The sequence below is a fragment of the Nannospalax galili genome, unplaced genomic scaffold (genome assembly GCF_000622305.1).
Source record: "Nannospalax galili isolate Female #2095 unplaced genomic scaffold, S.galili_v1.0 scaffold1855, whole genome shotgun sequence".
NCBI lineage: Eukaryota > Metazoa > Chordata > Mammalia > Rodentia > Spalacidae > Nannospalax > Nannospalax galili.
The window spans coordinates 87,408-107,846 of record NW_008336072.1 but is presented as its reverse complement, the minus strand read 5'-3'; the positions used below and the strand labels follow the sequence as shown (position 1 = coordinate 107,846).

The 20,439-nt window shown below is 50.3% G+C and overlaps 1 protein-coding gene across 1 annotated transcript in view; it reads right to left on the bottom strand.

Moving 5' to 3' along the window:
• Positions 1-20,439, bottom strand: part of Cerk (ceramide kinase) — a 51,092-nt gene that overhangs the window by 8,945 nt on the left and 21,708 nt on the right. Inside the window, exons 4-9 of the mRNA XM_029562389.1 lie at positions 14,753-14,878; positions 12,684-12,747; positions 10,600-10,745; positions 6,633-6,707; positions 4,051-4,203; positions 1,381-1,486 (exon numbers count right to left, since the gene is read on the bottom strand). Coding sequence (XP_029418249.1) covers positions 1,381-1,486; positions 4,051-4,203; positions 6,633-6,707; positions 10,600-10,745; positions 12,684-12,747; positions 14,753-14,878 — 670 coding nt within the window. The remainder of the gene's footprint in view (positions 1-1,380; positions 1,487-4,050; positions 4,204-6,632; positions 6,708-10,599; positions 10,746-12,683; positions 12,748-14,752; positions 14,879-20,439) is intronic.

Sequence of the window (20,439 nt, the reverse complement as noted above, 5' to 3'; positions counted from 1 at the left end):
GTCGTTTTGAGACAGGGTCTCCCTGTAGCCCCAGCTGTCCTGGAACTCACTATGTAGACCAGGCTGGCCTTGAAATCACAGAGATCTGCCTGCCTCTGCCTCCCGAGTGCTGGGATTAAAGGTGTGCGCCTCCACACCCGGCTTACACTTCCATTTTAATAATATCAGACATTATTATATATATTTGGGACCAGGCATCAGATCAAAAGAATCGCTGATCATACCTTCACACAGACAGGAGTGAGCTCACACTGAGAGTCCAGGCCAAGCTCGTGTGCCCCACTTCAGCAGAGGCCCAGGCTTGACTAGCTGGCTTTGATTCCCTCTCTCCTTCCCCCTGGCCCCTTCTCGTGGTGTTCCCTCTGCAGGAGCTGTCCTGCTTCTCCCCCTGCTCAGCCCCACTACTAGGGGTCAACTTGTACTCTCCTGCTGGCTGGGCCCTGCCTTTCTGAGGAGCTCCAGGTACTTGCCTGAGGCTCTCCTAATCCTAGCCAAACCTCCTTCCACCTTGGATCTGGGGCTAATGGGCAAGTCTCTTCACTAGGGTGGGGACAGGGACACTGGTCCCATCTACTTCAGAGAGAATGCTCTGCCCGTTCAGCTCTGCCAGGGGTCCACACAATGGCCTGAGAGGGCACAGCTGTTGGTAAAGTGGCTCTCTCTCATCCTTTCCTGCCCCCAAGAGGGGCAGAGGGAGGCCCCAGGAAGAGCAGACAATGTGGAGGTAGGTAGACATATGAAGGAATTGTGAAATAGTGTTCCTATGACTTTAAAAATATGCCTGGTGAATTAAACTGAACCTGGAGCATGTATATTTGGAGAGCCTTGTGTCCCATGAGAAAGTTTATGCAAGAATGCTTGCTAGGGAGGTATCTCTGGAATGCCAGGTACCCCCTCTAGTTTCTCATGAAACACTTGACCTCCTAAGTAGACACAGCTTGGAGATAATGTTGCTGTGCTCATCTTATTTTGAACTGTTATATTCTCGCCATATTATTACTGTTCAGTTCAGTAGACATGTGACTATGGTTCTCATGAGTATGAGAGTAAAAGCAGAGCTGTCATGGAAGCCTGGGTCCCTGGCTTATTTTCAGTTCTGTAGTAATCCATTCAGGTCCTGTGGCCGACCCTGGTGGCCACAGGTGTAGGCCTCACTCTAAGGCTAGAGAAGAGAGCGGCTGTGCACATTGCCAGGATGGAGATGTCCAGCCGGCTCATCAAGTGGCATGTGAACTATGAGGCCCTACACAGACCTAGGAAATCCAGAGTCTCTCCTCTGTGTTTGGAAAGTCCTTGTGTACCCACTGTCCTAACAAGAATAGGTCTCAAACAGTCCTGCACCATGTCACACCACTTACAACATGGACTTCAGTTGCTTACCCAGCCCGGCAGGGTTTCCTGTCCCGTGGAGAGCCCACCGTGTGCTGTGCTGGGAGGAAGGACACTGTTCCTTCATAACAGTGATGAGAAAGGAAGGTCTTCAACCCTGGGGAAAGAACAGCCGAGGGAGGACAGCCACAGTGTTACTGCCTAGTTACAAATGTCATCACCACATGGACGCATGCACATCCACACAGGCATGCATACACACACACACACACACACACACACACACACACACCACACACCTACACATGCACATACATACACTCAGAACACACAGATGCATGTACACACACATACATAATGCACACATATATGCACACAGAACATACAAGCACATGTGCACTCATGCACAGATATACACACATGCACCATTAAGAGGACAGGGAGTTGACCAGTCTGCCTTCAAACTGGGAAAGCAGGATCCTTGGTATCTGTGACCCTGCATGGCCTCCATGATGTGGCCTGTGACGGCTCAGGGTCCCCACCTTCCAGCGATGCCCCTGCCTCCTTTGTGCTTGGCTCCTACCAGTCATCATCTGTGACATTAGTGGTCTCCTGCCTCCCAAGGACCAACTGTGACATGCTGTCCACTGTGCTGCCTGTGTGCTACATGTCAGAGATGGCCTCTGACAGCACCTGGGAAGAGCTATGAGCAGAAGATCCAGGAGTGGACCAGAGGCACAGGAGGCTGTGCCACATTAGGGCAGGTGTGTCCTGCAAGTCTTAGGGTGACCACCTATTCTGGGGCTACCAGGTCTCATGTGACCCTACAGGACCATTTAGTCTAGTTCATTACGTTGTGGCATGGTGCTGGTCTTGGGGAGTTCACCCCACCTAACCCCCAGCACACCAAGCCCTCCCATCTCACACAGGGGCCAGGTCCCACTTCACCACATGCTCATCTACAAGACCACAAGCACTTAGCCTCCTGGGGAGAGCTCTGGCTCCAGGTCCCCCAGCAAGCCTGACTGAACGCCCTATACCCTATTCTGGGAGCACAAGGTGACAGCCCTGTGTCAGGTGCTGGGCGTAGGAAGCACACCCAGGAGAGACAGCTCTATGGACTAAGGCTCTGGGCTGCCTTGCAGAGATTCCTGCTGTTTCTGCCTGCATCTTGGCTTCTCTCCAGGTGGGCCCTAGGAGGTATCCAGAGTCTCTCGGGGGAGGTGACCCACAGTGAGCCCCTCAGTCATGGTCCTGGTCAAGGATTGGTGCACTACATTGGGGTCCAGCTCGGTGCTGGGGATAGTTGTCCCATGACCAGCAGAGGCCTCCAGCGTACCTCTCTCCAAACCCTAGGTCCCCATCTCTGCCTAGTCGGTCAGCCCTGGGATGTCATGGGTCCAGGACAGAATGCCTCATTTTGTACATCATTTTTCTTTATTTCACCCTCAAATGCCCAGCACAGCAGACACTTTCCACCTCCCTACAGTCAAGCGCCAACCCCTGTGCGCAGCCTCTGGTGGCTTGGTCAGGGCTGTAATGCTGGGGTGACCAAGGCCAGGAGAGCTGCTCAGCTGGAGAGTAGGGGTGGGGAGAGGAGGGACAGGGTGGTGACAGCCACCCTCTCAGGTTTAGCAGGTGGGAGGGGTAGGTTCTGGTGTTTGGAGTTAGTCAACTTTGCAGTTTGGCACAGGCAGGCTATAGAGAACAGAGACCAGATTAGTGGCCTGCACTAAAAACAGTGAAGGGATTCATCTGGACCCCCGGGATGCCATACTTAAATCTGGCTCTTTTCCTAAGTCCCTCTCTCTATATTTCAAAAATATAGGGAAAAGGGATGGTACCCACTCACTACCCCAAACCAGCAGGTAGTCACTTCTGTGTAGCCTGAAGCTGACTTGTGTTCTTGTTCATGCTGGCTCTGTGATCGGTTAAGAGAGGGCATGCCTGTCACTGAGGGCTGCATCTGTATCCTTGGGGATGAGGATGGCACTGGTGAGCATACTGTTTGCGGGCCTGTCCCCTACTAGTTGCATCTTGGAGTGCCCTGAAGTCTGAGCCATAACAAGCCACCCAGGGACATTGATGCCCACCCCCTCTGGGAGACACGGGCCTGCAGGAAAGATGCCACAACACCTAGGAAAATCATTGAAGCACCCTGACTATGGCGTCAGCTGTGAAGTGGGGACTGAGTCTCTGCTGCACAGTGAAGGGTGATGGAGGACGGGGACGCCTGTCTAGCCCTGACCTACCCCACTGCTGTACCATTGAAACAGAGGCAGACCTCAGACCTCTCCTGTCCTAGTCAGCAACACATGTTCAAGGGAAGAGGGATACTGGGTCTCAATGTCTTCGCAGTAAAGGGTCTTGACATTTCAACTGTGATGCTCGGGGTGGTTGTAAAATGGATCTTTTCCTCTGAAAACTTCTACTTTGACCTCCTAGGCTGGTACTGTCTACGTGACCGAGGAGAAAACAGATTACCCAACCTACAGGGCCTCCCCAAATCTGATGCTAACAAATACTGTGATGCTCAGGAGTGTGCCAAATTTACCTGTGTTTGGGTCCAGCAAATAGGTTCTGGTCACACTAGCCAGATTCAAGACCACGTCCCCATTCTGGAAAGCAAGGCCCTTAGTGTCCTTGTCTGTCCCTGGTGATGGCTTACCTCTGATGGATGTTCTGTGGATTGTTAACTCGATGCATGTAAACTCAACATACCCGAAAAGTCGTATCTGATGAGCCCCATCCACCTCTTCTTTTCACTGTCCTTAATTAAGTCCCCATAGAAGCCGTAGCCCAACAGGGAAACCGAATAACGCAACAGAGTGTTGTTGTGGTGCACGGAGGACACGTCCATGGCCAGAGAGTCCCCTGTGAGAAAGGACTGCTGTGAGGAAGCCCTGTCCCCACCCTGACCTCCTCTGCTCTGCCCCAGACAGCACTCTACAGACAGGAGGAGCCTGTCTGCCTCAAACAGAAGAAATAGCACATCCAATACGGCCTCCAGTGGCTAGATGGGTGTCCCCTTCCTCCTTCACTGCTCCATGTGTGCCCTCCCCTGACAGAGGAGGCCTAGCCTATGGCCAAGGTAGCTGTGCTGTCCTGCTAGAACCTCCAAACGAAACTGGCCTCCCAAATAGCAAGCCGGGCTTGGGGAGCTGTCTGTGGGAACAGGACAGAACGTGCCCAGGATGCCACTGACTGAAACAAAGGTAGATTTGAGATCAGAAGAATATGTATATAGCATTTAAATTTTATTCATTCTTATTTCATGTGCATGAGTGTTTTGCCTGCATGTATATAAGTACACTCCTGTTATGCAGAGTCCGAGCAGGCCAGAAGAGGGTGTTGGATCCCCTGGAACTGGAGTTATAGGTAGTGGTTAGCCACCATGTGGGTGCTGAGAATTAAATCCAGGTCCTCTGGAAGAACAGCCAGTGCTCTTAACCACTGAGCCATCTCTCCAGCACCATGTATGCAACATTTAAAACACAAAATCTGACAAGTGTGGTGGCACACACCTGCAATCTCAGCACTCAGGAGGCTGAGGCAGGAAGATCATGAGTTTGAGGCCAGCCTAGGCTATCTAGAAAAACCCATCCCAAAGTAAGTAAGTAAGTAAGTAAGTAAGTAAGTAAGTAAGTAAGTAAGTAAATAAATAAATAAATCACAAAATCCCATGACTGTTTTATATATTCATTTATTTACTTACTTAATTTTATGTGTATGAGTGTTTTGCCTGTATGTACATAAGTGCACGCCTATTGTTCATAATCTGAGGAGGCCAGAAGAGGGTGTAGGATCCCCTGGAACTGGCATTATAGGTGGTAGTTAGCCACCATGTGGGTGCTAAGAATTGAATCCAGGTCCTCTGGAAGAGCAGCCAGAACTCTTAACCTCTGAGCCACTCCTATTTTGAAACATAGCATGTTAGTGGCTCCAGATAAGACTTGACCCGCTTTAACGGGGATGAGGACTGGGAAAGCACCAACGATCCATCAGGCAGGTGCCCTGAAGGTCTCCTAGAACCTCCCCAGCTCCTCCTCCTCCTGAGCCTGGAGAAGGGCTGTGTGTGTCTGTCACCCAAAGGCATAAGGTCACCCTGGAGCCTTGCAAGTGTTCCACAAAGAGACCATCAGTAGGGGTTCACCCTAGCACAACCACCTTTACCCACAGTGTGAACGTGGGCACCACAAGGAAGAGGGGTGTCCTGCCTCCAGAGATGTCCACGGGGTACACAGGAAAGGAATGTGGGTTGTGGTGGTTAGTGTTGATTGTCAACTTGGCAGAATCTGGGCTCCCTCAGGCCTCCTGGCACACCTGGTAGGATGATCTTGACTGCATTAGCTAAAGCGGGAAGTCCTGCCCAGGGAGGTTGTCAACATTTCCTGACTGGGGTCTTGGAGTGAGGGAGCTGAGCAGCATGCATGTGACCAGCTGCTCCAGCTCCTGCTGCCTTGACTTCCTCACCATGATGGACAAATGGTATCTTGGATTGTGAGCTGAAATAAACCTTTCCTTCCTTAAGTTGCTTTTATCAGGGTATGTCATCACAGTAACAGGAAAAGAAACCAGGACTGGGTGTCAGGGGACAGAAGGGGGACAGAGGGTTAGCATGCCCATAGGCTCTCCAGAAGCCATGGGCACTGAGCTCTGTGAAGATGAGAGGGAGATGACAGCTTGGGACAGAGCACGGGGCAAGTTCTAAGAGGAAGGAGGGTGTAGACCCGAGTAGAGGCGCCTGTGGCACAGGCGCCTGGCTGGACATGGAGCTGCATCCCTGTGGTTCCTGGGCAGGGGTGTGGTGTGATGGGGTTGTAGTTTCAGAAGACCCTGGGACTGTCTTGGGAAAGTGTGCTGGATCGCTTTAGCATCAACTTGACATACCTGGGTAGAGGGAGCCTCAATTGGTGAACTGCCTCCACTGGATTGGCGTGTGGCCATGTCTGTGGGGCATTTTCTTGATTGTTGAGTGATGTGGGAGGGCCCAGCCCACTGTGGGTGGTGCCACCCGAGGGCAGATTGAACACGGGCCAGAGGAACAAGCCAGTAAGCAGTGCTCCTCCATGGTCTGTGCTCCAGGTTCCTGCCCTGAGCTCCTGCCTTCGCTTCCCTTGATGATGAATTGTGCTGTAAGCCAAGTAAACCCCTTCCTCCTGAAGTTAGTTTTGGTTAGTGATTTTTATCACGGCAATAGAAGAAAACTACGACAGAAAGCAAAACTTGGGGTGGGGGCTAAGGGAGCCCAGTAGAGGGAAAAGAAGGGGTCTGGGGTTGGTGCACAGTGTGACTGGACTCACCCACAATGATGTGCAAAGCCGACGTCTCTGCATCATTGGTGCCCACAGTGGAGTAGCACACACAATCTGTGGACCCTGCAAAGGGGAGAGAAAGGTCCTTAGTGCCACTGTAACCGCCCAAGACTTGCAATCAAGTGAGTGGTACCCACGACTATCCTTCCATGGCCCTCGAGCGGCCAGAATGAATTCACCCCAGAGTGAATACTGAAATCCTGAGACTGGCTCTGCAGTCTCATCATGCAGCTCCACGGGGAGTGGCCTGCAGCACACCCTGCACAGAGACCACCTTGAACGCTCTGGGAGCTCCTGAGAGACACCTGCAGTGCAGGCAGCCACTTCCCGCCCTCCCGAGGCTCTGGAAGGCATGTGGCACCTGCCTACCTCCACGTAGCCAGCTCACAACCTGGCCCAGACCACAAGAGCAAAGGGAGTCCTACACAGAGCATCACCAAGGGAAGGTATGTGGCAAGCGAGACTGACTGAAGGTCTCGGAATACCCTGCAAGCACCTAGCATTGCAAAGCATTGACACCAACACACAGCCGGCCATCAGGGAAAGCTGCACATGCTAACGAGCACAAGAGTGGCCAGCCCCACGCTCTGCCCTCAGTGGTCACTAATGACACTTGAGGGCACATGGTTCCAAACAGACAGTTAGATCATGGCACCAGGATCCTGTCCGCGTACAAGGCCCTCAGTTATGATTTAAGCTGACTTGTGGTGGTCCCTGCGCTGGTTGCCTGAGTTCCTCCAGTAGCACCACGTGAGCAGCCACTGCCTGTGTGCTGCTCAGCATGGAAGCTGTCCCTTGGCTGGGACAGAGCAGTTAGGAGCCACAGCCGAGTCGGCACCTCGGAACTATTCTGCCAAAGAAACTCATTTTGTGCTTTAATGAAGCGAAAGAAACATCACAACCTAGAATTTTTTTTGCAGACTTTTGAACCAGCTGGATCTAGTAGAAGTCACACAAACCCATCACTTCATATTCAATCCAATGAGAGGCAGTTCACACCACCCCTGATGCCCCTCAGTGCAGAGGCTGGATACGGCTCCGAAGGTTCTCATCTGCCACTTCACTGACTCAGGTGAGCGGCTGCTTCTGCTGGCCCCGCTGAGTGCGGCAACCTTCACGTTTAGGGTCAAGTTCAAAAGAGTTCTCTGTGTTCACAGAAACCCTGGGCATCCCCTACATATCTGATGATGGTAATTCTCCATCCGCCTAACCCACAGGCCAGCGCCAACTGGAGCTCAGCCCACACACGGTCCTGTTGGCATAGGAAAGAACAGGCTTCTGATCTGGCCCCTTCTAAGCAGTGGTCCGTTCCATGAGACGCTGAGCCTTGCTTTCTGACAAGATCTGCTCACTGAAGTTTAGAAAAGTCGACGCTATGAAAGCCTAACATGTACTCACATGGTACTTCAGAGGACATTCCCACCTGAGTCTAGGGACTTATCAGGTCTCAACATAGCTAGACAGCTCTGCCCCAGCACCGAGAGCTCTCTATGAGGAGGGGTACAGTGGCCAGGCTTGGGCGCCACAGGAGATGGATGCAGTCTCACAGGAGACCCACACGGGCCCAGGGAACCTGATCACGGAGTGTCCATGAGGAAGTCACCTTGGACATGTACTCAGAAGCCTGAGCTTTAGTGACCTTGGGTGGGGGAGTAAAGAGATGGGAGGTGCTTGCTTCAGGGTCTGCATGGACTTGGGGTGACATAGCCTCTGAGTTACTCAAGGAATCAGAATTCCCCTGGAACCAGCTCCAGGCAGAAAGACAAGCAACACCTCCATCCCATCCAGGACTGGAGCTTGGGTACAGACATGTGACGTATGCAGCTCACCTTGTGCTCAGTTAGTCATTCAACTACCATCCAGAGAGCCTTCCTGTGCTAGGCAGGGCCCTCCATCCCACTGGGGCACAGCAGTGAAGGCCACCCTTCCTTTCACCATGCTGTGGGCATCAGACATGGAAGGGCTATCAGAAAGGGCCGCCTGGGCAGTTCCAAATCCCTCTGACCTGAGTCCCTCTGACTACCTCCCTCCTGCCCACTCCTAATTCTTCAGAGGAGCCCAGAAGGGACGGGGAAATCAACCAGGGGCTCTGCTGGGGTCTCATGGGTCACTGTGATGAACAAGGTATGAACTAAGGACCTGCAAATGCAAAGGGCTCTACATCTTTGGCTAGAAAACCAACTGGATCTTCCCTCAGGGTCTCACAACCAGCCTCTCCTGGTCCCAAAGGACTGGGCCACTGGTAAGCACACTCATTAAACCTGCAGGGGATGAAGGTACACTCTGAAATATCCTAGCTGCCCCCACCAAACTTTCCCCAAACTAAGGGGCGCAATATGGGTTGATTGTGATCCTTTAGTATGTAACTAGAGCCAGATCTGATGCTAATGCAAGTTCCTCTGACAAGTCCCTAAGAACACCCATAAGGCCACTCTCCACGGGGACAACTGCCTTATGCCATTACTCACAAGGTCTGTCAGTAAACGAGGGGGTTAGATTTGAAGACAATGCCATCAAGAATGAAGATTGAACAGCTCCCGCTGGGAGCACCACATTCCTAGGGCAGGTGTTTCTTCGCCTTGCAGAAAGGGCTCGGAGTTCCCATCTCCGGTTCCACCTGGTGACTTGGCCCCTGTGCCTCCTGTTTGCACCCTTAAGATGTGGATAGTTGAACTATATGACAATGAAGTTATGCCACACTGGCGGTGGCCAAGCTATGCAAGACCCCAGGCTTGCTCAGACCTGTCAATTGTTTATGAAGCTCAGTCAGCAGCTCACAAGCTCCTGATCTACTTAACACTGATGGTGTCAGCTACTCAACACTGTGATAAAATAGCCAAGCAACACAACCTAAGGGAGGAGAGGCTCACTTTGCTCATGGTTTCAAACTATCATGACAGAGAAGGCATGACATGGCAGAGCAGCTCACCACACAACAGCCAGAAAGCAGAGAGAGAGAGAGAGAGCTCTGCACTAGCTGGATCTCCTCCCTCCCACTCACTCCACTGTGCATGCCCCAGCCTATTGTGGACGGGGCCACCCACATTCAGGGCAGGTCTTCCCCTGTCAATTAGTCCTTCCTGGAAATGCTCTCACAGACATATCCAAAAGTGTGCTTTCCTAATCTCTTAGGTGCCTGTCAACCCAATCAAATTGAAGGTCAAGATTACATGGAGTTTTCTAAGAATGAAGCACTCCCTAGGAAAGCATTAACCACAACAAGCCAGATCAACACCTTCAGAACATAGCCTGACCTCCCATACCCTCCTCCCACCACAGGCAAAGTCCTGCCCTGGGTTCTGCCAGCACCTCCCTCTGTATCCCCTCCCTTGCAGGACCCCTGTGCAAGTTCCTTTTGCCTTAGCTCCCAGCTCTTTCAGGCTGGTTAGAAGCCACTTCTTCCAGATGACCCCAACAATCACTGGTGTCCCGGGCCAGGCACCAGCTGACTCCAGGATAGCAGTCCCTCTTGCCCTCAAGTGTTGCTTTTCTGAGAGCAGAGACAGTCCTGTCTACTGCAGGTTCTCAGTGCCCTGCCTGACAAGGCTCTCAGGACAGCAGGACAAGGCTCCTCCCAGGCACGCAATCAGGTTCATTCCTTTCATAATACATTATTTCTCAAAAAGGAATGCAATTTTTAGAAATGATAAAATCATATTTTTGTTTGAGAAAGGATCTCATGTAGCCTAGGCTGGCCATAAGTTAATTATGTGGCTGTGGATGACCTTCAATTCCGGATCCTCCTGCCTCAACCCCCTGATTGCAGAAACTCAATTTAAATGAAGGATGAACCAGGAATGATATTTCCCCCACATGGAACCTTAATCCCGGGGAGGCCGTACCAACTAAGTGGGGGTGTAACCACATGACTGAGTGTAACTTTATGACTGGGTGTCTGTGCATGCAGATCTCCTCTTGAGGATAACAGCAAAGAGAAACCTTGAGTGTGCCCTACCTGCAGGGATGATGCCGATCCTGAGGGTGCTGGGGACCAGCACAGCTTTGGAGTGGTTGGGGTCGATGCCAGCGCTCCGCTGCGTCCTCCCAATCAGTCCGTGCAACACCTCGCTAAACATACCATCCCCGCCGACGCACACGATGCTACAGAAGAAGCACAGGTCTGTCAGGCCTGTCAGGCCTCCATTTTTGGCAGCTGGGGGACAGCTTACAAGTTTGGCCCTGGCCAGCGTCTGGGAACTTGGCTCTGGAGCCACTCCCTAAGTGCTGAGTCCTGCCAGCCTGCCTACCCTGCTTCTGCAAACAACAGGATTCTTGGCAAACTGGAGAGTAGCATCTTCGTGGTTGCCCGGCAAAGAACACACATATGACCAGTCTTGGCCAACCACCATTAAAAAAAAAAAAAGAAACCCATGACTCATGCCGGGTGTGGTGGCGCACGCCTTTAATCCCAGCCCTCAAGAGGCAGAGGCAGGTAGATCTCTATGAGATCCAGACCAGCCTGGTCCACATAGTGAGTTCTAGGCAGGGAGAAAAATAACAACAACAACAATAATAATAATAATAACAAATAAATAAATAAACAAACCCATGACTTGAGATTGAGTGTAGCTCAGTGGTAGAGAATTTGCCTTGCATGCAAATACCCTGAGTTCAGTGACCAGCACTGCAAAAGTAGAAAATAAAGATTAAAAAACACTGAGTCTGGAGACTCAAGCTTGCTGGGCAGGAACACAGCTCCATGGGGCGGCATTTCTGCATATAGAGAGGGCACGCTCTGGGAGGTGCTCATGGGCAGGGGATGGCATGGGGGCCTGCACCAGTATCCTCCTGTACTGATCTACTTGAACGGCCCTACTATCCACAGATGTGAACCTCAGCTGAGAGGAGGACTCTACACCTGTTATCAGTCACCAGCCCTGAGAGTAGTCTCAGGAACTCCACAAACAGCAGCACAGGGAACCAAATAAGGTCAGGTGAAATGAGTGGGTAAGAAAGTATAGTGGGGGCTGGAGAGACAGCTCAGCAGACCCAGGTTTGGTTCCCAGCACCCATGTGGCAGCTAACAACCGTCTGTTAACTCCAGTTCCAGGGGATCCAACGCCCTCTTCTGGCCTTTGGTGGTAAGGGTACTGCAGGGCATGGGTGCACTTACACACATGCAGGCAAAATACTCATACACATAAAATAAAAGCAATAAATTGTTTTTAAGTATGGGGAAATTAAAGGGAGAAAGAGAGCTGGGGCTAGAGCGAGGGAGAGCAGGTTTTAGGTGTGCTATCTAGTGCTGGGGATGACTGAGGAGTGGTATGGCTAGGTATCCATGTGCATGTGGGGGACAGGCATGTCTTATGACACAGAAGGAAGGCCACGGATGTGCTCATAGTCCATGACGGCAAGAGCCTCCACAGGAAGCAGGAGGCTCAGCCACAGTGGAGATGAGGATCAGGCTTGGGCTGGGGTCCAGTAGAGAGAGTCATGTGTAGAAGGGTTGTCCATGAGGGAGGGGGTCAGCTGACCTGGGGTATAGCACAAGGAGGCCCTTAGATCTGAGAGCAGTCAAAGTGCCCAGCTCTTCTTCAGCCTGTCTGGCTGTGTATATACAAGTACAGTCTCCAGGGCTGGGGTTTCTACCACAAGTCACCTTGCATGGCACAGCCTTAAAGGACACCTCCCATGGGAAGGCTCCTTGACCACCTCCCTGCAGTTCCTGCAGACTGCACAGGGTCACCTGCCCCTACACGGGCTGTAGTTTCAAGGACAGGGACCACAGGCAGGCCTTAGAATGTGCAGCAACCTCTATCACAGCTGTGGTAGGCACTCAACAAAAGCTCATGGGCCATGATGCCTAGGGAAAGGCATACAAATGGCCTCCACAGACACTTGCTGTCATGTATACAGACACACATATACACATAATTAAAAATTTAAGACAAGAAGCCAGCTAACTTTTACAACTGGGATGATGATGGTGGTGGTGGTGGTGGTGGTGATGATGATGATGATGGCAGTAATTGTGGGAATGAGGAGGGATGCTTGGGTCTCCATTAGCATTCACTGCCTGTGATCAAGTGGACTTACCCATCATAGCTGTCTATGTTAATCTCATATAAAGTCTCCTTGGCTTGGTTGGCGTGATCCGTAACTGTGGGAAAACAACGCATGGCACCGTTAGTCTTCACACCTTGGAACCCACACAGAAGCTAACCAGCCAGTCCCCATCCTTTTACAAGTCCCAGAAAGCCCCCGGGAGGACTTTCCCACAGGAAATCCCTCCTCAGATCTCACCCAACTCCCCCTCAGGGAGGAGTAAGGTAACCCTCTCAGGATACATTCTACCCAGTGAGAGCTGATATTGTCAACAAATAATTTGTTGCAATTTTACAGCAATTAAACACAGTTTCTGTTTTACATTTTTCCTTAATATATAGCTTACTTTAAATTTTTTAGAAAAATACCAAAATGTGGGCAGGAAATAATGTTAACTCAAAGTCTTCATACCCAATGTGAAAAACACAATCTCTACTGAAATTGTAATGCTCACACAATTCTGTGTGTTTTCCCATCATATCACAACTTTTTTAAAAATTAATTTTGAGGCCAGATGTGGTGGGACACGCCTTTAATCCCAGCACTTGGGAGGCAGAGGCAGGCGGATCTCTGTGAGTTCAAGGCCAGCCTGGTCTACATAGTGAGTTCCAGGACAGCTGGGGCTACAGGGAGACCCTGTCTCAAAAAGACCAAAAAATATTAATTTTGAATTATTTGAAAGGACCCTTTAAAGGTGCTGTATATTAAGCTGGATGTGGTGGTGCATGCCTTTAATCCCAGCACTGGATACCTGTGTGCCTCAATCTTGGTGAGCACCTGACTATTCCTAAGAAATAGGAAGCAAAGGATATTGGGGAAAAAAATCCTCAGTCTTTAGGCTTTTGACTCGTATTGCTAAGTAGTACCCCCTTCCCTTTTTTTTAATCTTTTTGAGACAGGGTCTCCCTGTAGCTCCAGCTGACCTGGAACTCACTATGTAGACCAGGCTGGCTTGAACTCATAGAGATCCACCTGCCTGTGAGTCCCACAATGCTGGCATAAAGGAATGTACATCATGCCTGACCACTTTTTGTTTTTTTCTTTGAGATGGGCAACTTACTATATAGCCAGGCTGGCCCTGAACACCTGATCTCCTGCCTCAGCCTCCTGAGTGCTAGAATCACAGCCATGCCAGCTGCACTAAGTAGCTTGCTAACAGGGTTATACAAAGTCCCTAGAGGCCTGCAGGCCCAGTGGGCCCTGCCTGTCTCCTTCTCTGGGTGCTGAGATGTGGGATTATGTTTTGTAAAATGACTGTTGCATTATTTCTAAGACATCATTCCCTTGTATCTTTTCTTGCATGAACTTCCTTTTTTGCCTTTATACAGGATCTTACTATGTAGCCCTAGCTGGCCTGGAATTCACTATGTAGACCAGGCTAGCCTCCCTCTCACAGAGATCTGCCTGTCTCTGCCCCCCAAGTGTTGGGATTAAAGGTGTGCAACACCAATGCCCAGCTTGTTCTTCTACCTCTTTATTGTTTCTGTGAGCACTTTGCATGCTGAGACTCGGCTAGAGAAGGCGTTATTATCTCTTTGGCGTTCTTTCCAATCAAGTGCATAAAAAGTGTCATGTTGGTTGGGAGTGTGGCTCACCTGGTAAGAGTGCTTGCCTAATGCGCAAGGGGTTGTGAGGTCAATCCCCAAGACCACATAAACAGGGCATGGTGATATATACCTGTGATCCCAGCACTTAGGAGTTGGAGGCAGGATTTCAAAAGTCATCCTTGGCTACAAAGAGAGTTTAAGGCCAGCCTGGGATACATGAGGTCCTGTCCCCAAAAGAAAATAACAACAATACAACAGGCTGGAGAGATGGCCAAGTCGTTAAAGGTTTAGGCTCATTACCTAAAAGACAAAGAGTTTTATTTTGCTTACAATAATTGATAAAGTCTTCCCCAGTGGCCACATGTGCACGTCTCTCAAGCTCACCCCTACACGCTCACCTTTGCATGCTATTCCCTGAACATCTTCCCTGTAAGCTTGTCCCTGAAGGCTCACCCCTGGCACACACCCCTGGCATACAGCCCTACATACTTTCCCAGGTGTCAACACACTTACTGATGATCTCAGTGGTGATAGAGGCCAAGGTGAATAGTGGTGCCACTTTTCTCTCATAGATCCGCTTACCCTGGCCTTTTCCCCCAAATGGGTTGATAAATACCAGCAGGTGCTTTGGTCTTGAAGCTGAAAAACAATATGAACATTGTGGAAATCTCAGTGGTGTGATAAAGTCGAGCTTGAGAACTAGGTCACTAGTGACAGTCAAACATGGTTTTAAACCTTCAAGAACAGAGGCAAAGTGTTCCTGTTCTACTAAAGGAGAAAAGCCGCATGTTGAGATGCGGGGTGGGGGTGGGGGGATCAGGAATGTCCCTGTCCTGCTGAGTCCCATAAGGTATGAGCGCAGATCAGATGGCTGTGGCTCCTTTGGCTCCTAGAAAGGAGGCATGCTTGGGAGGGTAAGAACCAGACAGCTGTACACAAGTTAGCCCAAGGGCTGAGGACAGAAAGGCAGACACGGAAAAAGACGGCATGGTGGAACAGAGAGGGTGAAGAGGCCCCCACCATGTCCAGGCCCAGGTTGCTGTGCACCCCGAGTTTCCTGTGCACCCCGAGTTTCCTGCGCACCCCGAGTTTCCTGCGCACCCCACTTTGTCAGGTCATCTTCCACATTTCTACTTTGGTCAACTCAAGTACATTCTGCTACTTAACAAATTTAACAAATCAAAGTAACATGAAGGGAGGTGCCCGAGGAAACTGAACATTTAAGTCCACACTGAGACTTGGATGCCAGTGACCATGGTGGTGCTATGCCATAGCCATAGTGGGACCCCCCCCCATGCAGCGGGTTAGTGAACGGCAAACTGAGAACTCTGCAGCGCTGCCAAGTGGACAAGTGTGGAAAACGCCATGCTAGGGACCAGGCTGCACACCAAACAGCTCACCTACAGGAGTCTGTTTACACAAGGCTCTAGAGTTGGTAAAAAACAAACAAAACAAAACAAAAAGTCAAGACCAGCCGATGTAGCTGCTCTCCTAACCAGAGAAAACAAAATTACTGAGCTGGGGGGAAAGCTCAGTGGTAGAAGAATGCTTGTCCGGCGTGGAGGAGGCCCTGGATTTCATCTTTAGCAGAGATGGGGCAAGAAAACAAAATTACTGAGCTGGGGGGAAAGCTCAGTGGTAGAAGAATGCTTCCGGCGTGGAGGAGGCCCTGGATTTCATCTTTAGCAGAGATGGGGCAGGCCTTGGAGGAATAATTTGGGGGTGGGGGGTATGGGCTGGGGTTAAATGCCCTGGAGGTTTTAAAACTGCTGGCATGGTGGTGCATACCTGTAATTTCACTACTTGAGGTAGGGGTAGGAAGATCAGGAGTTCAATTTGGTTCTAGACTAGGCTACATCAGACTCAGTCTCAAATAAACAAGTAAAAAAATAAACTTAAAATCTGTTTTGTGGGGCCAGGTGTGGTGGCATGCACCTTTAGTCCCAGCACTTGGGAGGCAGAGGCAGGTGGATCTCTGGTCTACATAGTGATTTCCGGGCCAGCTGGGGCTACAGGGAGTCCCTGTCTCAAAAAGACCAAAAAAAAAAAAAAAAAATCTATTTTGTGATATTTTATCATTTTCTGAAGTACTATCAATTTTGCCTCAGAAAAGCCAGGTGCACAGCTGAGGAGAATGCTCAGCAAAGGTGCTCAGTCAGTAACAGTGTTAGCTGAACAAGCCTGAGGACTTGAGTTCTGATCCTTGGCACATGTGTAAAAAGCCAGGCCAGCAGCTCTCATCTGTAATCCTAGAGTGGGGAGAAGGATCCCTGGGGACGGCTGACCCACCAGTGAGCCAAATTATAAAGCTCCAGGTTCAGGGAAAGACCCTGAAATAAGGGGAGCAATGGAGGAAGGCACCAGATGTCCAGCCTCTAGCTGTGTGACGCGTGTGCGCGCGCACACACACAAGCACACTCAGACACACACACTCACACACGCATGCACACACACACACACACTCATGCACGCACACACCTCCCTACTAAGAAATCCCGGGCCTGGATAGTTTCACCACTGAAACTCCTCCAAATGCTTAAGGGAAACAGTCTCAGCCCTGTGTGACCTTTTCCAGAAGAAACAATTTTGAGTGCTTTGTGAGAAGACACTGTGACCTAGACGGCCAAACCAGACACGGTGTCACCAGAAAGGAAGTCACAAGCCTGCCTCCCCCAACCCAGGAGAGCGATCATCAGGAAGTCAGATGCAGTGATGCAGAAAGTGGGCGATGGCACAAGTGGGAGGCCACTCTAGCACACACAGGGTTAACCTGACTGCCAGTCAACACGCTGACTCCAACCAAGCTCACAGTACACACAGGAGAAATGGTCACTAAAGCCAACACTTGGGACTGAAAAAAAAAAAACAACTCTCAAAACACTCAGAATTCTTAGAAGAGAATTTCCTTAGTCTGGTGAAAAGCATTCTGTCACATTCCTAACGGTGCATCCCCAAAGTCAGGGCTGAGACAGGCAGGCTGCAGTCACACTTTGCTAGAGCCCCAGCCTGGGCAGCACAGGTAGAAAACGGACAGAAGGGAGGGACCACCCCTGCCCACGCTGACACAACTGGGCCTGATGTGAATCCGAGGAACTGAGCAAGTCTCAGAACTAATGATGGATCTGGTGAGAAGCACAGACTTCTATTAAACACACACGTGGTTCAAAGTGAAAACCAGGGCTCAGCAGTTAAAAGCACTGGCTGCTCTTGTAGAGGAGTCAGTACCCGCATGGCATCTCACAAGTGTCTATAACTCCAGTTCCAAGGGATCTGATGCCCTCTTCTGGCTTCTGAGAATGCTGCACATACATTCCTGAAGGCACACACACATATACATAAATAAAAATGAATAAACCTTGTTTTAAAAGAAAACCAATGTGGGCCAGATGTGGTGGTTTGAACCTATAATTCCAGTACTTGGGAGCTAAGGTAGGGGGAATCATGAGTTGAGACCACCTTGGGCTACAGAGAGAGGGCCCTCACCGAAAGATAGACATGAACATATGTCTGCACTCCAGTGGACGGTTCCATACCCACGAGTTTATAGGCAGCACAAACTGGACTTGGTGGGTTATTTAAGAGTATGCAAAGTATTTCTAAACTTTATTAACTATCACAGAAATACAGATTAATACCGTAATGAAAAACAGCTAACCCCAGCACACTGGCTGAACTTCAAAGGTGTGGAAAGGATGTGGAGCAAGTGATTGCTGGTGTGGGTGCGGGGCAGGATCCCTTGGGAGACTTTCTGGCAGTGCCCACTGAAGCTGGAACATATTCATGCTCCTCAGCCCAGGCCCACACCATAATGAAACGACACAGGCATAAAACACGCACAGGGATGGTCTCCACTCTTTCATGCAGGTGGTCCAGAGGAAACCATTCAGATGTGTCTCAGCTGTGAGCGATGGCACATTCATACCATAGGTGCTGAGCAGCCCAGCCACAGGTGAAGACAGGGACAAGCTTCACATAGACAGTGTTCAGCCCAAATCCAGGCACAGAGAAGCTGATGCTGTCTCCTAATTTCTAAAATGCAGAAAAACAGATCTGGAAGTCAGGGTCACAGTGGGGGTCTGGAGGCTGGCTATGCTCCCTGTTGGCTCCGTGTGCTCTTCCAGAGTGTGCTGTGTGAAACTCACCGGGCAGCACACTCAGAATACATGGACTTCTCTGTTTACTTCGATAAAACATTAAAACAAGGCTGGGGAAGGTTCATCTTGGAGCGGCGGGGGGGGGGGGGGGGGGGGGGGCAGAAAGACTGTAAGAGTCAGAGGTCAGAGAGGACTGGAGCTAAACTGTCTTCTGGACAGGAGAGGACACTGCACTCATGAACGCACAGCAGCTTTGGTTACCCACACAAGACCTGCACAAGATCTAACCAGTCAGTACTCTAACACGGATGCAGGGAGGCTTTTGGGTCCTCACCTCCAGCTGAGGAGCTACTGACAGCTGATGGCTTCTGGGCGAAGGACAGTCAGTTTCTTTAAGGGTGTGGTCCCTGGTAGGTTGGCTACACTCCAGTGGATGGTTCCATACCCATGAGTTTATGGGCAGCACAAACTGGACTTGGTGGGTTATTTAAGAGTATGCAAAGTTGGGGAGGAGTGGATCTGGGAGGAGTTAGGGGAGGACTATGGAATTAATATTAGCAAAATACATTGTACTCAGGTATAAAGTTTTCAAAGATCATATGGAAAAGAAATCAAAGTAAGGGCTCAGCCAGTAAAGTGCTTGCACCAGGATATGAGTTTGATCCCAGAACCCTCGTTAAAAAAAAAAAAAAAAAAAATCCAGGTGTGTTTGCGTGTTTGTACTTCCAGCACTGGGGAGGGGGTAACAAGTGGATTCCTGGGACTCAATAGCCAGCCAGCCCGACCTAATCATTAAGCTCCAGGCCAGTGAGAGACGCTATCCAAAAAAGGATGCCTAAGTTATACAAGATTACCCTCTGGCCTTTACATGAACACACACACACACACACACACACACACATAGAGAATCAGAACTAAAATTAGGGCAGCTGAGATCATAGACTCATGCGCTGTTTGGTACCCACATGCATTTTCCATGAACTACATAAATTATAAATCCACATTATTCCAGGGCACTCAGGGCCCATGGGCAGATTCAAGCCGGATGATGACTCAGCCTCACAGAAAACAACAGACTTGGCAAGAAGTCAGGGAGCAGATGTGGGAGGAAGCGTCTACAGAGGAGAGGCGAAGGCTGGAGAAACTGAGGCAGCTCAGAGAGGAAGCCAAGGAACAGAGGTCGCAGCAGGAAGGTCAGGGTAAACTAGAAGGGCTGCAGGTAGTGAACTTGGTGCCACAGTAAAATAGGAATTCAGAAACCAGTCCTTCCCCCCAGATGTGCTTTTCAGGCCTGGGAGCCCAGAGGTGAGGCACGCCGACGCCTGCCTCAGATCTTCAGATACACCGCAGTTCATCTCCTCTCCATTCTGTCCTCTTCCCTTTTTCTCTTCCCCTTCAGAATTCTGAGACACAGTCTCAATCTGTAGCCCAGGCCCGCCTGCAATTGGAAACCCTCCTGCCTCAGCCTCCCAAGTGCTGAGATCACAGGCACACACCACCATCCCTGCCTTTTTAAGTTCACTTTTTAATTTTTTAATTTACTTTTTTATTTTATGTGTGTGTCTTGCCTTCATATATGAAAGTGCAACAGAGTCATGCAATGCCCTTGGAGGCCAGAGGAGGGCGTCAGATCCCCTGGAACAGGAGTTATGGTCAGCTGTTAGCTGCCACGCAGGTTTTGCCCTCAATTCAGTTTTACATATACAACTGCCAAATTAACTCAAAAAGGTAAAAAGCCCACGCAGACAGTGCCGTTTCTATTCTGCAGTCAAAGCATACAGGAAACTCATCCTCACCGTGCACTAAGGTTGTAACCAAAGACTATGACAAAGAGCACGAGTGAAAAGTGAACAAGCAGCTTTGTGCTCAAGGTGACAGCGGAAACAGCTCCCTCAGGACACTCACTACCCACCGGGCTCTGCGGGCCGTATCTCAGAGACCACACCTCCAAGGGTTCAGAAGTGGTTCCTCCGCGCCCTGTCCAATTCTCATTTGCATCTAGAATGTCTAATTCCCCACCTCACTTTTAGAGAAAGAACCAAGGCTTTAGGCCCTAAGGGACCTGCCTCCAGGCCGATTGCTCATAAGCAGGGTGCTAGATGCCAA